The sequence below is a fragment of the Ptychodera flava genome (genome assembly GCF_041260155.1).
Source record: "Ptychodera flava strain L36383 chromosome 23 unlocalized genomic scaffold, AS_Pfla_20210202 Scaffold_23__1_contigs__length_28996876_pilon, whole genome shotgun sequence".
NCBI lineage: Eukaryota > Metazoa > Hemichordata > Enteropneusta > Ptychoderidae > Ptychodera > Ptychodera flava.
The window spans coordinates 20,510,435-20,529,154 of record NW_027248277.1 but is presented as its reverse complement, the minus strand read 5'-3'; the positions used below and the strand labels follow the sequence as shown (position 1 = coordinate 20,529,154).

Below are 18,720 nucleotides of genomic sequence, written 5' to 3'. Positions count from 1 at the left end.
ATACATCGCTAATTACAAAAGTTTGTTAAATATGCAAAATGGTAATTAGCTAAAGTAAAAGTGATTAGTTACTTTCAATTACGTTTATCTAATGAATCAGGCTTTTAGATGATGTTACTGGTATCAGAAAGCATGATAATTGTGAGATCGAGCTCACTAAGCATAAGTTTAAACTGTTGTGCTTATTTCATTTCCAACATTTTCTACTCTGTCTTTGAAGTCTTTCTAAAGATTTATTCTAAAGTTAGTCATCCATAAAGCAAGCCACTAGTTCTGCATGTTATACCCATTTTGTGTTTTGCTCCCCTGACACTGCAACTTCACAGAGTGGAAACCGCTTTTATATTTTATCTATAATTGACAAAATAGGACCAAGATATGCAAAAAAGAAGGTCCAGTCACTTGATTTGGCTTATTCACCTCATAGCAACAACCAAATAGGACATTGTAGTTTGAAAAAAACAAGAGTGTGAGAGATATGATAAAGCTGTGATTGCTACTCTTAGAGAACAAAAAGAGCCCCATCTAAGTGACAGGACCAACCATAGTAATTCTGACTGATCCATTAGCTCAGTTGGTAGAGCATCCAAAATGTATTTGGGGGATGTTGGTTTGAGTCCTGCATGGGTCACTTTTCTATTTCATTTACTACATTTCAAAATACAAAATTCAAATAGTGAGGTAAGTAACCCAAACAAGTTCAGCTAGAATGGAAACAAATATTTTGATCAAAGATATTCTTTTGACTTGTAACCTTTAATATGATGACATATATAACAGCATACTTACACCAACTTTGTCCCCTGCTACGAGGGGGAATGGATTGATGGACATCAGCTGTGTTGAAATACCAGGTGACTCTATAGAAAAAGACAAAGAGCAAAAGAACATATATTTGCAGTTTAGGAATATACCGGTATGCTCTCAGTTCAATAGTAGATTCACATGTTATTTTTCACATTAAGGGGCCTAAGCCTATGGCTTGGCCCCTATTGTTTTTGTAGGCTATCAATATTCTTCTTCTTCCTCTTCATGTTCTTCCGTAAATTTTTGCTCACCTAGAACTAAAAAAACACTTCACGTAAACCTCTCAAACTTGCAGGGCTAATAGGTACCGGTAAATATGAGTACTTGTGCACCTGATCCTACTAATTTCAATTGGTCATGTGATCTGGCGGTCATATGGATTTTCCCACAACTTAGAATGGCTTCTCGTTATGACATAGGGGTCTGGTTGATTTGAAATTTCGTGTATAGCAAGCATGGCCTTAAAGCCGCAATTTTCAATCCCAGCTGGTTCTCGCATTAGTGGAGTTCTCCTCCTAGTCAAACACTTGGCCAGTACGATGTTTAATTTCTATTACATTAATTACACAAACTGATCTCAACCTTTTGGCACCCTTTGCTAATCCTGCAAACAGAGTTTATACAAGCGTTTGATTGACAGTTGGTTAAAATCGCTAATTTTTGAAAACTACCCATTTGATCTTTAAAAATATTCTTCTCCAGAACCAACACATGGATTGAACTGAAACTTTACTCGTATCATCCCTAGTGTGAGCACTTTCAAGTTTGCGAATGGTACATGGATCAGTAACGTGGTTTGGCCGGCATATTGGATTTTCCAAAAATCCGAATGTAATCTTTAAAAATCTTCTTTTCTACAGGCAATGCAGCATTTACTCAGTTTCAAATTGAAATTTCACTTGTGTCATCCTTAGTGTGAGTACTTTTAAGTTTGCAAAAATCATTTTGATCTGTCACGTGGTTTGGCGGCCATATTGGATTTTGCAAAGAACCTACGATTACCAGCGAATAATATTCAAAACAATTCTTCTCAAGAACCATTGTACTATTTGAACCGAAAGTTTGCTCATATTGTCATTAGTGTAAGTATTTTCAAGTTTCCAAAAGGCAAACAGATTGGTCATGTGGCTTGCCCGCCATATGGGATTTTCAAAAAATACCAATTTAATCTTTAAAAATCTTCTACTCCAGAACCAACACGCCAATTGAACTGAAATTTTACCCGTACCATCCTTGGTGTAGGTAGTTTCAAGTTTATTAAAATCATTTCAATCGGTCATGTGGTTTGGGAGCCATATTGGATTTGTGCGAAAACCTTTGAATGATATCTGAAATTCCTTTTCTCCAGAACCACAACCAGCCACTTGAACTGAAATTTTGTTCATATCATCCGTAGTGTGAGAATAATCAAGTTTGCGAGGGTATATGGACCAGTCACGTGGTTTGGCAGCCATATTGGATTTCACAAAAAAACAAAAGTAACCATGAGCTGATATTGAAAGTTCTTGTTTACAAGGACCAAAAGACCATCCACGCTCAAAATTTGCACTTAAATGTTGGCTACTCTAGCACTAAACAACTACAATAACAAAGTCATAATAATAACAACAAGAGAAAGACACACAGTGTTGGGGTTAAGGTCAAATACTTTAATACAAGTTGACAGGCCGTAAGCCAAAGTCCGCCACTCGGGTCAGACGGATTACAGGGAAAGGTAGAGAATAAGCAGGAAGTGAAGTGGAAGAAGAAGGAAAAAAAAAATGACGCTTGTTTAAGGTTTGGATGGGAGGGTGGGGAAACGCTCGAGGGTCACAGCTAACAATGGATACCCAAGGGTAGCCTCGTTCCAACGATATCCAACGCAGCCTCGAAGCCGCCCCATTTAAATTACAGTAAAACAAGTATCATTGCACACTTAACTGTCGGCCACTGTAGCATTAAACAACAACAATAAAAAAGTAATAATAATAACAAGAGACACACACAGTGTTGGGGGGTCAAGGTCAACTACTTTAATACAAGTTGACAGGCTGCAAGCCAAAGTCCGCCAAGATTCCCCCAACACTTGTGGTGGGCGCTAGCCCTCCTCCTGAGTACATAATGCGAGGGCCATGGATTTTGTGACTTTGCACTTTGTTTTATGGGACAAAACTGTGTAGAGTTTGAACGCATTGGATTTCCGATCGCCTTGTGGCTTGATTAACAAGGGGGAATTCCTAAATTAAGGGCAAATGTGGCTCCACCTCGGCGAATGAGTGTCCGAAGTAATCGGCCGGCCTGAAGCCGCAGTCAGTAAGAATGAGTTTGAGTGTTCTAGTGAATTTCGCATGTGTGAGGACCTGGAGAGGGATGGTTGCAGCGGCTTTCGACAGCATAAAGTTAAACAGATGGTCTCTGGCTTGGAGTGTAGGGGAGAGCGTATAGGGAGCGGCAGTTTGAGTAATCGCCGACCGCACTGGATTGTTTTGGTGTGTCTGATCGTGAGGATTGCTGACGTTCTGAGTATGGTAACATCGTCTCTACGTAGGCATTTTTTGGAGTCTGGCAAAGTTTGTGTTTGGAGAAGCAGCGTCGATTCCTAGCTAATGTGAAGAATACGAAGAGGCAGGTGCACCAAAATGTAGCATTGAATGGTATGGAAAGGTCAAGCTTGGCGTAGATGGCCTGATATATGCGCGTTGTGATGGGCAGCTTTTGCGAGGGTTGTTTTCCGTGGGTCCGGGTGATACCTACCGGTATCGAAGAACAGTTAGTAGCCAGTTGTTTTCCAGGGGGTTGGGGTAGCCCGCCTCGGCATGGAGGAGCCGAATGATATTTAAGTAGCCTGGAATGCTCGATGGTTTAAGTGTTCTCGCGAGGAACACTGCGTACCGGACACTGTAAGCTGAGTGCATGGCACTGGACGGAGACCAAAGTAGTGGCAGAACCGGAAGTAGGCGATGCACTGGGAATTATATGTGCATTTCGTTGACTCTACATACGCTACTTGTTTGTATTTTGAGATTTTGCCGTCCAGCTCCAGGAGTTGGTGCTGGTGTAGAGGCCCTGTAGTAACAAAGGGTAGGAATTGTCGGTCATATGAAAATGCCAGTTGTGTAATGGGTGAATTGCATGAGTGTGGAGAATGTCCACAGCCTTGAAGTAATGTTTAACTTCTTGTAAGCGCGATAGTAAGTCAGAAAGATTAACTTTAGTTTTGACATACCTTGCTGTAATATAGAAATACAAAGGGCAGAAAGCCATGGCAGAACAGTTCGCGGAGCCAGGTCACGGCTGTAGTATTGCGGGATATGCCGGAGTTGATCATACACATCATGGTAGTATGGTCCGTATATACTACGATGTGGCACTAGTCCCAGAAGTGATGCCATCGCTTGCAAGCCAGCAGTATTGTGTAGAGTCCTTGCAAGTTGATATGTGCATCTGCAATTGTGGGATCGTCCATGGACCATTGCGTATAAAACCAGTCGTTCGCGTTAATGCCTGCTCCTACCGTAGAGCACATGTTGGCGGTGAAGATCTGTTGGGGCAACAGTGTTTCCTCGATGAAGAATGCCGTACCAGTGAACGTTTTGCTCAGATTTGCCCACCAGCTGATGTTGGCTCGTGCTTGCTTGTTTAGGCGTATATGGTGTATATTTTGAATGACAATGAAACACTTGTCCCAAAAATATGCAAATACTGGTCATGTGACCTAATTAAGTATTCAAATGGCCACCAACAATATAAATTTATCATTATTTTTTCATGTTTCCAATTTTCCAGTAACAGATAATCAATATTGAATCATATCCCAATGCTAAATCACATTTTATAGTCCCATGACCATGAACTTTGACGTAAACTTTATATATCATGATAAACGTTACACAGATTTGATAAACTTTACAAAGATTTTCTTGTCCTCAGTCATAAGTGAAGACTTTTACACAGCGCCTTTGAATTGGGGTCAGACAGGTCAAGTATCATATTTTATAACATCCGACTATTGAATTTATCAAACATTATCCACAATAACCATATATTTTTGGAATTGTAGAATAACAATTGCCCCATAATATGCAAATGCTGGTCACATGACCTGATTAAATAGTCAAAATGGCCACCAGTATTCTACATTTACAATGATTTTCACATATTTGCTTCTCTTTCTGACGACATTCTAGAGAATTTATCATTTCCCATTACTCAATTATGTCTAAATGTATATTAGATTCTGTTGTCTACAACTGATGATTCCAAGAAAATGTTTTAACATCATTTTTATGAACCCAATACAAGCTTCTTTCAAATCACAGAGTACACTAATGTTACAATCATTTTGCAAAACAAAGACTTGATCACTCGAGTTTGCAAATTTCATTCAATATACATGCAAAAACATAAGAACACCAAAACAACATTTATTTTTTTCTTTAGTAAAGAAATTAAAAATAATGTAGCAACACACTATAAACCAGACCAAAACCCTCAAAATGTCACAAGGAACCATTTCTGGACAAGGTGGGTTTTGTGGCATGTACATCATTAGTGTAATAAAATTGGGTCTTAGAAAACAACACTATCTATATTGATGATATCGCTGTCTTTTATCATATTCTGAGCTATGCATGTCATCTCCAACTCTTCCTCTTTTCATCTACCAACATTGAGCATTGAAGAGAAAAAAAGCAGAAAGGCCTGCAGTACAGTACTGTATGTAAAACTTATTTAACTTTCACATTTAACTTAGATTCTCATTAGCGAAATCAAAAAAACTTATAGCCATTTTGAACAACTTTTAGGCCGTTTTCGATCTCAATTGTGGCAACAGCTTTCTCGGCATTCAGATGTCCGCAATTTTACAAATCGAGATGTTTTGTATGTTGTTCATGATAGTTTTTTTACACTAAAGGTCTGGTGAAACGCCCATGTTGCAAAATTACAGAAATACAGTTGATGGTCTAGGCCTATAGAACAGTTATTGTTTATTTCTTTGTTTGTTTAGTGCACGCGATTATTCAATATTGCAAAAGTAAAATGCAATGTGGGCGTGTCCCAAACCCTCTCCAGTCGACTTTTTTTGTCCCCGACGTGTATCGGCTGCTCTGATTCGCTAAAATTCTTTACGCAGTCAATAGCCATTAACCTTTTCACAAAGGCGTCGTGAAGTTCATATCGGCATTGATCCGGTTTTTAAAAGGGATAATTACCGGCACTAAAAGATTTTAAATTTTGTTTCGAAAAAGTAATCAAAGCACAGACAAGTACGTTTGGTTGTTTTAATTCGTTTCTAGTAGTAAAGTTGCAACTAAACGTGGTCTGTCTGGGAGGGCAGACAAGTCGATACTGACCGTGCTCATGCTATTCTTATGTATATGTGCATCATTCACATTGTCGGTACAGAGTCAGTTCTGATACGATTTACGTGAACGAGCAAAGCCGACCTTCATTGACTGTGGATTTCGTTTGACAAATCAGACAGCGCTTGAAGTTTTCTTTTGGTCGAGCAATTCTCCAGCAGACGTAGTGCTAGCAGGAGAGTCTGCTGGTGAGAAACGGATGGCAAGCGTGGGATGCCCTGTGGATGTACTTACTTTGTTAACATATTGTGTTAGCGTACTATACGAGGCAGAGATAGGGGTTGGCAGGTTGGCCGCTATTCGATGTAAATGAATCCAGTTGTGACGTCAGAGTGTGCCAACCATGACCAAACTGAGGGCGTGGCCTAAGTTTAGCGAAGTGACACCAAACTGACAAAGAAATATAAAAAATTAGCACTCGTGCATACTGTGTCTGTGTGTCTGTGTGTCTTCTGCTTCACGCACAACTATGTTGCTCGGTCGCGCACAGAATTGTAACATCTAACTCGGTTACTGTGGACCAACCCTTTTTGGTTAGAAGCGGTGGCTGGCTGGTTTGTGTGAGGCCTAGCGGCTGGGCGGTGTTGCCGTGAGTGTGTGGGGGTTCCAATCCCGTTTGGGTTATACTAAAAATTATATTTTTACGTAGAAATTCTGTTGCAAATGTAACAATATTGCCATCCGGAAGCTAAATAGCTCAGTAGTGCAGGTTGATTTCATCAGACCTTTAAAGGAATATTTGTTCAGTTTTTATTACATTAAGTATCTGTGTTTTTTATGAAATTAAAGGGATAGAAATATTTTTCCATTTCCTGTGGTAAACTTTTACCACCAGAAATAAAATTAGGTGGCAATTCTAAAAGTCTGGTATTAATGTGAAGTGTATATTAACACAGATACATAATTCTTCTGCAGCATTCATTCAGTGTTCACAGTATGACAACTTATGGTGTGTGTAAGCTACAAACTCCTCATGTGGCACATTAATGCTGTCTTTAAGTCATGACGAAAATTTTGTGAGCCACACAAATAAAATTTCCATGCAGAAGAAAGCATTTGGTAGCATAGTGGCAGTGTAGATACAAATATGGTGGTGACAGGGCTTGAAATTAGCGATAGTCCCGAGTCCACAGACTACCAACTTTTCCTTGGGGCTACCAAAACCCATGAAATGGTAGCCCACACGGACTACCAAAGCCTGTACATGAAATTACTGAGTGAGCGACATGATGTTGGTCACTATGAGACGACCGACGCTCATACAGTCAACCCAGTTATCAAAATTAAAAGCTGACAGAGCAGTGGAATTTGTTGCGACAAACTTTCAATAAAGTGTCATTATGTTAACTGATCTACCTGGATGACAGGCTCGGGAAATGATGGCCAATGAAAATTTATTTTCATAGTTATTTAATCACAATGTATCAATCACAATTAAACACAAAATTATTCAAACTGCAAAGTAAAAGCTGTCAGGCCATCCACAAATTACGCTTTCCGAAGTGTACGAGATCATCCCATGATAGTGTACTATGGTGGAGAAATATAGCCAAAATTGCCACGAAAGTATGAGGAACATGACTGTGTGAATAGGTCGTCTAACTTTGAGGTGTCACCGTTGTCCACTATACATGCTATACCGTTCTCCTAAGGCTATGATCTGCAGGTATTGATGTCAAATGACTAGAAAATTCACTTCCTGGATAGAGTCATGCCAAATAAATCTTTCATTGTCTAGATATAAATAAAAATATCCTTTACAAAATCTCTTCATTCATGCATGGGCTACCAGACCTTGTCACTGGGCTACCAACTTTAGAAAATGGTAGCCCAATGGGACTACCAGGAAAAAGTTAATTTCGAGCCCTGCTAGTGTAATAGTTGTGATCAAGCAGGCTTAATAGCATCTTAAGCGTGATAATAAGCATGATATTTTTCTTGAGACAAAAAGGGTTGGTCAAACCCGAATCCTGTAAAACAGGACACAATGATTTGTTCATTTAATTTCCCAATGTTTTTGAAACTAATCGTTGTTTTGATGATTATGATAGCTTTTAAGTCCAGAAATATTTTCATTTGATATTTTGATATCATCAAGAAATGTCTGGTGATGTTCACTTCCACATCATTAAACTGGAGGAATCTGCAGAAATATTAAAATCATTCAGAATCACATCATTTCTTGCAAAAGTTAAAAGCAATTTGAAATAGTCCAAATGGATAATTTTAATTGTTTTACTTTTGAATTGTTGCTTTGATGTTAAGTAACCATGCAAAAATTGCAGCTCTCAAATGTGATGATTTGAAAATGGATATGCTTACTGCAACTACTGTTGACAATTTCCCTTTGCCATGACTGTTAATAAAATCAAATTTAAAAATGACAGTCAAGCTAAATGCCATTAAATTGGAAGGCACCTAGGAATTACCTTTGATTATAAGATTGGACCTATTGGACCTCCCAAGGTGGTTTCTTTGAACAATAATTGTGTACTTAAGGGGTCTTCATTCGTGACATCACATGGGATGACCCAGATTTGACCTTTTAGAAAACCTCAGTTTTCTCCTTTTCCCTTGTATTATGACTCTGTTTTTGAAAGTTTCCTTTGACATTAAGGTTTTTACTATCAAGCCAAATTTTGATTCAAGCAAACTATACTTATACGAAGAGAGTGTACGTTGGCAGGGACTGATAGTGTCTTTGTAAGTTGTAGCGTTTCTTAGGACATCCACATTACGTTTTAACCAACAACAACATGGCAGTTATGTTCGTTGAATGTTATTGGTCAACAAAAACATGACTAATAAGCATAAACAACAATACAAACAACAACAACCAGATGTAGGGTACCCTGCGATTGAAGTTGGTTTGTGACAATTTTTTCGGCCATTCATCAGAAAATACAAAAAACATTTTAGGACATTTTGCAAAAAAATGGCCATTTGCCGAAGGCCGGTGAGTAACTGAATCACTGCAACAACATACCCGTATACATATAATTGTAAAGAACTCAATACAGTGTTTAGAGATCAGACAGTTTTCTTTCCTGAAGAACTTTGGATATTGGGATAGTCAAAATTATTTTGATGCCAAAATTTATATAAATTGTATTAGGCCATTCGTAACCCTTTCTCTCTTCTTCCCTGTACATGTGACAGGTACTGTACAACCAACTTATTGCACTCTGTAGGGATGTAAAATATTCATAATGTATAACATCAGCTAACCCTATTCAACTTGAATTAACAGCAGCATTAATGCAACACAAACAGAGTTTGATTCAAATCCAGGGGCAATGGCAAGTCCAGGTGTCATAGTGGCTTTTCACGTGTAGTCAGTGACAGAGTTATATGACCACAAAGAAGGGCATTATGTTATCCAGGATGCTTCTACTACCACTTTGGGATGGCAAGGCATTGTGGTGTCTAAAAAGTTCCATAGAAACACTAGCAGGATCCTACCACATATCAACATGTAACAGGCACCTACCAGACCCACAAGAGTTACTTTAAGAAATTTTGATTTTGATTTTGCTCATCCAAATTTACCAAAAAGTAACATGACATATTTAAAATATAACATTAATTTTTATGCGCTGTTTGGTGCAATATTTACATCAAAGTTATTTCATTGTGTGATTTGAGCATTTATTCCCTTTATAATTGCTACAATTTGGATGCTTGAGAAAATACATTGATAAAGGTTACCTATATTTGAAAAACTCATAAAGAAGATTACTCCTGAAGCAACCTATATTTCAATTTGGTATTTCAAGCTATTTCAAAACTTAAGACAAGTCCAATGATAATGTTCTGAAATGATAGCTTTCATTAGAAAGTTTGAAAAGTTTCCAACATCATATTACTGCTACATTTCAGGTGAAACTAAATACTTACCTGTGGTCAACCCATCTTGCTGCCCAACATTCTGATTTCTATGCTGTTGACTAATGCTCTGACTGCCATGCTGTATTGTTTCAGACTCTTCTACTGACTGTACCACGGGTTCCTGTTGAAATTCATCCAAATCTATCGAGAAGTAAAATAACAGATATTAACTCCAGTATATCTTCATTTATGAGGTGCTGTAACCACTGCAGCATTTTGTTAGGTACGACCCTTCAGCAATATCTATATCAAATATTATTTGATTGTGTGGTTTGATCATTTATTTCCCTTTATGGGTGTTAGGACTTTGACGTTTAAGAAAAGAAATCGATTATGGTCACTTAGGTCAATTTCATATTTCAATCTATTTCAAAACTCAAAACAACCTTAACGGCATCCTGTGTTTGGGCAAGTCCAACGATAATGTTCTAAAAGTTTCTAAATTTAAAAAAGTTTCTAACATCATACAAGTGTCACATTTCAGGTGAAACTCATCTACTTACCTGTGTCAAGGCCATCCTGCTGCCCAACACTCTGATTTCCATGCTCAGCCTGTTGACTTACGCTCTGACTGCCATGCTGTCTTGTTTCAGACTCTTCCACCAAGTGAACAATGGGTTCCCGTTGAAATTCATCAAAATCTATCGAGAAGTAATAAATAACAGATATCTACTCAGGTATATCTTCATTTGTGAGGTGCTGTAAACACAACATTTTCATGGGTGTGACTCTTAAATAACATCTACCTCAAATTTTATTTCACTGTGTGATTTGATCATTAATTGCCCTTTATGATTGCTTCGATTTGGACATTTTAGAAAAGAAATAGATTTGGTCACCATTATTTGAAAATTTGTTTCTCAATAAACCTGTATTTTAATTCTCGGCAGATGGCTTACAAAGAGAATAATTTAACAAAAAAGGTGCCAGTGTGGGGTAGCAGACAACTTACAAGAAGACAGGTTTAACAAAAACTCATGCCAGTCAACAATATTGTGATTCTGTAGTATACTTCAAAAAATGACTGTTACAGCTCTAACATCCCCATATTTTTTCTGTTAAAAATATTATTTTATATTTCTAACATGTTTCAGTACCAAGTAAAACAGATTTTATACAAAACATTGCTGTTTTTATTGTGTGTAGGTAAAAACTCAGTAGAATTTGACGTGAGCTATGACAGTATCTTTGGATATACACTTTGTATGGGGAAAGTTTTTGTCATACTTCATGAAAACTATACAAGATATTGCATATTACAATATGTCATTTAAAACACTACTTGATTACCTTTCTAATGAATCCTATCAAGCCAGGTTATAATCAATAACAACCTCAGCAGATGACTTATAGGAAGACAGATTTAACAAAAACGCATTCAGGTCAGTAATACTGAGATTTTGCTGTACCCATAAAAATATGGCTGTTACAGCTATAGAATCCCAATATTTTTTCTGTTAAAAGTCTACTTCATATTGTTAACATGTCCCCGTACCAAATAAAATGGATTTAATACAAAACATTGCCCAATTCTTTTATGTCTACATAAAAAATTGCATATTACATTTGATTTTAGCTATGACAGCGTTAACAAAAATGCATGCAAATCTGCAACACTGTGATATTGCGGTACCCTCCAAAATCTGACTGTTACAGCTGTAAAGTCCCAATATTTTTTCTGTTAAAAGTCTATTTCATATTTCTGACATATCCCTGTACCAAATAAAACAGATTTAATAGCAAAAATGGGCAGATTTTTTGTGTCTAGCTAAAAAATTGGTAGAATTTGATTTTAGCTATGACTGCAATTTTCAATGTAAACTTTGGGGTATGGGGTAAGTTTTGGTCATATTTCATGAATACTATACAAGATATTGCATGTTGCAATATGTCATCTTAAAGACTAGTAAGTTATCTTTCTAATGATACGTAACAAGCCAGGTTATATTCAAAAACAAGTTCAGCAGATGACTTATAGGAAGACAGGTTTAACAAAAATGCATGCAAGTCGGCAACAGTGTGATATTGCGGTACCCTTCAAAATATGACTGTTACAACTATAGAGTCCCAATATTTTTTCTGTTAAAAGTCTATTTCATATTTCTTACATGTCCCTATACCAAATAAAACATATTTCATACAAAGCATTGCATTTTTTATTATGCCTAGCTATAAAATTTGGTAGAATTTGAGATTTACTGTAATTTGCAATGTTAAACTTTGGGGTATGGGGTAACTTTTGGTCATATTTCACATAAACTGTAAAAGATATTGCATGTTGCAATACGTCATCTTAAAGACTAGTAAATTATCTTTCTAATGATACCTAACAAAAGTGGTTATGTTAAAAATAAGCTCAGCAGATGGCTTACAAGAAGACAGATTTGACGAAAATGCAATTGGGTTGCAAAATTGTGATTTTGCGGTACCCTTCAAAACATGACCCTAACAGCTATTACATCCCTATATTTTTTCTGTTAAAATTCCATTTCGTATTCTAGGGATCCCAAGGCTTCTGAAAAATACAGGTTTGTTATCCTGTGGGCTGGGGGGTGCACGTAGACCCCCTCTGGCCCACAGACTATATTAATGTGTTATGACGTCATTTTCGCAGTACGGAAGTGCCACCTATCAGAATTCCTCAGAGAAGCTTCACCTTTTTCTAGAAATCACATGTGTTGTAGCTGGATGAGGATTTTAAAGAGGCACTCCACTTGGTAACATTTTTAAAACACATTTTTTTAATGCCAACGTTCGATATTTGACGTGGCGACTGTGCGCGGATCGCGAGATATCGATAAAAACATGTCATTTCCCGAGCGTATTTTTCACATCCCGAAATTTTACGATCGTTCTGATTTTGACCCGAATATCCGAAGGTTTGTTGTTGTGCTGATTGACGATATTCTAGGGAGTCTACAATAAGTTCGAACGACGCAATTAATTTACTTCCCACTGCAAAGACTTTATATACAGCATTATGCCATTACCTCAGGTAAGTTTTGTAAAACTTCTCCTTAGTTTTTGTCATTTTCATTGTTCTTAATCAGTTGTACGATATTTTTAACCAATACCACATAAACATCAGTTTTTACGTGTCAAATATTAGCTGCCTCTGATGACTACATTTTGTTGTACACAGTTGGACACAGTACGCCACGCGCGTGGTATGCGTCTATGCATACCACTTGGCGGCCGCTATGTATCAACCGCACGTAACTGTGCTAGTCACCTATGCGAATTCTGGTGGAATCAAACTTTGTTTTCCGTTTTTTCTCAGAGTCAGTAAGACTCGGCTTTCCCCCGGGGAGCATGAACGATTGCCGATGGGAGTGGTACTGTGGCATACAGCAGCGTTAGCATAGACTCGTACTCCATAGCTTAGTAGACAATGGCCCCAGTGCTGAAAGTTCGATGTTCAGGAAGCTGAATTTAGGTGGGCCACCGGAATTCAAACTTTTACTTTTTTGAGGACATGTTTTTATCGATATCTCGTGATCCGCGCGCAGTCGCCACGTCAAATATCGACCGTTGGCATTAATAAAATGTGCTTTAAAAATGTTACCAAGTGGGAGTGCCACTTTAAAAAAGACCAGAAAAATGGGTGTTCCATTCTACTTCTTGAAATAATTTACATTCAATTACCCATTACCCCATGATTTGAACACCATACATGACTTTCAGGGACATATGACTCTTTCAAGGAAAACAAAATCATGGTGAATAACAATATTATTTCATTTCACTTGTGATTCTATAATATATCCTCTACATATAGTATTTCCAGTACAAGCACCATGGATGAAGTTACTGATCCAATAACAAAGATGCCACCTATTACTGTATTAAAACTTATGAAAAAAATGCTGAGTCAGCATCAGTGGTTTGTCAAAGGAAAAACATACAATTATGATTCTGTCTAAAAAATCAAGCACGGTGACATGGTAATTGTGTTATATTTTTTAATAAAGCATCTTTCAATGGATCATTTGTGAAAGTTTCAGGAAACTGATAATACTGTTAGTACGTTTTCTGACATTTCTACATGCAATTCTATGCCACATTTTGCGTAGGCCCTGGTAGCCTACTACCTCAAAGTGTTTTTCTAATCCCTTTCATTATGGATTGTCAAACTCCAATGAAGTCCTTTGCTGGCAAATGGTCTTTGCATACTTAGTTTAAAAAACAGTGTGCCAACGTTTACCAGCCACAATTTGCAGAGGCAGTGTTTTTTCTTAGGGTTTCAAATATCTAGAATACATTTTAGAAATCTGGATAATAATCATTGGTATATCCGTAATACTTAGAGGCAGGCATGTTTATATCGGAAGTTGTTGATGAGACTCCCTAGATGGGAAAACTTAGCAAATGTACCTAAACACGAAATTTTACGTCATCATCTGGGCATGTTTCCCAGCATGCTTTGCAGAGAAAATAGAAAATATGGGTGCATGGGGAAGGAAAAGCTCCATATGCCTGATTTTTATATTTGTTTTCGTGTATATCTTCAACAGTCGCACTTTCTGTGCAAAAGTAATGATGAAAGTTTTTCTGGCATAAATATAAACCTTTATATACAGCTAATGAAATTTTGGGTGGACTATCCTTTTAAGGTGAAACTAAAATACTTACCTTTGTTTACGTCATGCTGTTGACTAATGCTCTGGTTTTTCTGCTGTTTTCTTTCAAATTCTTCCACCAACCTGACCAAGGGTTCTAGCTTAATACTTCCAAGAAGTTCTTTCAACAGGGTAAGATTTTCGTTACCTATGCAACCAAGCTCCTCGAGTTTGATAAAGAGTTCATTTCCATCGGCCAATCCTTCAAGAGCTTTAGTCGGAATCTGCTTGTCCTTCACAAGTCCATACAAAAACCCTTCTTCTTTTGATGATATTCGTTGAGATATTTCAAGGAATAAACGTCGAAGTGGATCAACTTTCTCAGCCATTTTGATCTGATAAAAATAAACAGATGAATTATATGTTACATACTGAACATCACCTCTGTCTGTTGTGAAGACATACTCTGAAAGTTGACATGATAAAGAGTTAAACATACCATGCAATGTGATCCCCAGTGATTTTCTGCACTGAAGTATTAAAAATGTTATATAAGGAGATTCATAGCACGTTGCTTGGAAATAGATATTTGTCCTCATAAGCGCCATTTCCTGAGCTGGCAACAAACCATTTCTATCATTTTTTTATTAAACTAAAGAATGACACAGGTACCTGTGTGGTCATGATGACATACAGTATCAACATTAACGACAGACAGTACAGACAGAAAAAGCAGAACTGCTTTCAGCGTTTCATGGCTAGTTCCTTGCTATAAACATGTCAATTTATATCTGATGCTATGATGTCATACTTGCAAAAGTGGGCAGAAGCTGCAACTTGATGATTTTTTGCAATATTTCTATCAGTATATGCAGTTTCTTGCTGTCTCCCTATGTACAGCATGCTCAAACACACAATATTCAGTTTGTCGACAAAGCCTGTATATATATAAATATGTATTAGGTGATAATTTAATTAGAGTCCAGACTGACAGTCAGTTGTCAGTGATACAAATGCATGGTACACATACACAGGCTGTGATAGCAAGCTGAATACTGGACAGTTCAACATGCTGTAGGGAGTAGAACAAGAACGCAGTTGTATAAACTGAACACAAATATTGTCAAAATTTTACATGTCAGTTGAAGAAGAGTTTGGGTCAAATGACGCTCATGACAGTGAAACATACAGTATACTTGTCAAGGCTCGAAATTAACGGTGGTCTTGCGTCCAAAGACCACCATTTTTTCATTTTGGACCACCAAAATTCAAATGTTGGTGGTCCAAATGGACCACAACTTACGTCAGAAATTTTTGAAGACGACGTACTTGGCCCGCACTACATTGCCTGAACGTGGTTCAATGCAGGACAAAAGTAGAACATATGCACCTGCTTGCAAGTGACATTTATCATGATATTGCAACATTTTAGACTTTAGCAGACCGCAGCACTTTATGCAACATTGTATTTCATCATCACAAAACGTCATGTCAATCAGTTCTGTACAGACAATGGCACTACAGATGCAAAAAATTCGAGAATCGATCGAGTCTACGTTGTTGGTAACACAATACAGTTAATGGTCATTACGTCGCATGTTATTTGGAAAGTGTTTACGGATGACCATTTAGAATCTGTCGTCGGGTTGCATTCTTGAGAGGTCCCGCTGAACTTTGAACAGTATCTGCTTTTTGTTGGCCCTTTGAAAACACTAATTTCGTAGTCAGAAGGTATTTTCTTTGAACATGAACTCATTGGGCTGCTCAACGATCATATACGGGACATGCATCACGGCATGGCAAACGTTCAGCTACACCTTGAAGCCCCCACGTTGTTGTTTTTTGCTAGGAAACCCCCAAGTTCTACAGAAAAGACTGCCCAGCTCACTTCAGATACTGATTCCTACCGTGCGCATTTTGAATACATTTTACGCAAATAAAAACTCAGTTGCGTAAAATCGTACGCAAGTTTTGAAATTGTAACGGAAACGCTGCCCAGGCCCATTCGTGTTCAGGCAGTGTTCAAATCGGGTTCTGTTACTGGTTGCTATTGGTTTTTATGAGTGGAAGTATTTTGACTCTCTATAGTAGATAATAAAGTTCAGAAAAAAAATATATTGTGAATTTCAAGTTCAATGGAGTAAATAGTTGGATTTTTGTCATCATAATTGTTAACAGCCGATACCTGGCGGAATAATTTTGAACATAAGAGTATGTGAACTGACAACTCAAAATCATCTTAAGGTAGCGTGATAGGTTAGTATGACAATTGTTATATTACGGACCACTACATTTTTAATTTGGACCACCAAAAATATTTTTAGGTGGTCCACATGGACCACCACATTTGAAATTTAATTTCGAGCCCTGCTTGTACCCAAGATCAGGCCAGAGAGCAACACATGAAAGACCAGCAGACTTGAAAAGTTATTAGGGATTTTGAATTCTGGCATATAAGAATAATCAAATATTAAAGAAAAAAGATGCAAGGGTAAATGATACCTGGAGTCAGCCAATGATAAAATGCTACAACTGTTCCTTGAAATTTGTTTTCTGCACGTTTCAAATCCGGTAAAATATTTTAGTGTAATAAAGGAGCATTAAAAACAGAGTTGTTTTGTTGACATTGTTCTAAATACTTTTGGTTCCCTATGACTGAAATAAAACTGAAATTCATCAACTTATATGTCAATTCCTAGAACTTATGAATGTCAATTAGGACAGTCAGGTTGGGACTGTGAAATCCGGCAATTTCTGTTGAACTCACAAAAGCATACATCTATGGCCTAGTTATCAGGACTTAAACAGCACTGCTTCAGTCACTTAAATGACAATTGATCAAAGGAACTGCCAGTATTACTAAATGATTTGAAATAAAAAATCTTCAAAAAGCGAAAGGAGCTGCACTGTATTAGTTGGGTACATTTAGCTGTAGACAGTGGAGCAGTGGTTTCATAAAAAATATAATTTCAGCAAGTAATAAACAGACACACAGCTAGCTGTAGCGTAATGGCTGGTGCTCTTTCAACCAAGTCAGGTGATATATGGGAGCCAATGGGGTGTCAGCAACCAATCTAGCTGCCCGATATCTACATAAACATATTATAAGTAGCGACTTTCAGAGCTAGTGGGGAGGGGTAAATACACATAATTTTCGGAAAAAATTCCATCCAAGCCGACTTTGTCGCTTAGGAACAGTGCCGTGACAACGTAACGACGTGAACGCTCAATGTTTGATATACTCACAGTGATATACTTTAATAAAGTTTACTTCACACACGGTTGACGCCATTGGATGGCCACAGCATAGCGCCTTACCAGTGCAGAAAATATTGAACGAATGACTACCGTGAATACAAACACTTCTATCAGACACGCAACAATTTGATATCTGGCATTCGACCCATTTCAATTTTCTATGGTAACTGGCCATGCTATGAATGTAATTTGTACATGTCAGACAATTAGCATATTGTCAAGAAACGGCGAATTGTACAAGGAAGTAGCTAGCTGAATGTGACCTTACACGACCTTTGAGCGCATTGTTGTTCACCCAGTCAGATCGTACACACCTGTACTTGCTGACGTGACGCGTCACCAAGGCTAAATGATTCAATACGGATTTCAGATTTGTTTATTCCGTAAACATGTATCGTGCCCAGTAATGTTTCTTTGTTATTGACGTGCTTATGTCTGTAATAATGGAAACTGTAGTAACCTACCTGATTTTAGGTTATTGCAGTGCAGACGGCCGAAGGTGTACAGATGTCGTCCTCTTCAAGGGCGGCCATTTTGTGAATGTCATCACAACGTTATTGCGCCATCTACGTCGATATCAAGTTTTCAGTAAAGCCGCAGTCAACCACAACCAGCGGCAAGGGATGTTAACGTTGGAAAAAATTTCCTTCGCCTACTTTTACAGGAAATGAAAGCAAGGATAAATGAATAAATAAATAAATAAATAAATAAAAATAACAATAATAAATAAATAAATAAATAAATAAATAAATAAATAAATAAATAAATAAATAAATAATGTAGAAGAAAACGGATTCCATTAGAATTGAAATAAATAACTCAACAATACATGAAACTTATTTAAGATGCACTTTAGTGAGTAGTTT

At 37.5% G+C, this 18,720-nt stretch overlaps 1 protein-coding gene across 1 annotated transcript; it reads right to left on the bottom strand.

The window, feature by feature from the left end:
• Positions 1-267: 267 nt before the first annotated feature.
• LOC139123833 (uncharacterized) lies at positions 268-18,385 on the bottom strand. Its single transcript, XM_070689984.1, has 6 exons — positions 18,319-18,385; positions 14,670-14,991; positions 10,541-10,678; positions 10,047-10,178; positions 790-860; positions 268-351 (listed from the first exon to the last, which is right to left on the bottom strand). Exons 2-6 carry the CDS (start codon positions 14,983-14,985, stop codon positions 268-270), a joined length of 741 nt encoding a protein of 246 aa, XP_070546085.1. The 5' UTR covers positions 14,986-14,991; positions 18,319-18,385.
• Between the last annotated feature and the right edge of the window lie 335 nt (positions 18,386-18,720).

Coding starts and splice junctions, on each gene's coding strand:
- LOC139123833 (XM_070689984.1), bottom strand. CDS start 14,985: ATGGCTGAGAAAGTTGATCCACTTCGACGTTTATTCCTTGAAATATCT. Junction 10,679..14,669: donor ACAGCATGACGTAAACAAAG/GTAAGTATTTTA, acceptor ACTTCTCGATAG/ATTTTGATGAATTTCAACGG. Junction 861..10,046: donor GCAAGATGGGTTGACCACAG/GTAAGTATTTAG, acceptor CTTTTTCTATAG/AGTCACCTGGTATTTCAACA.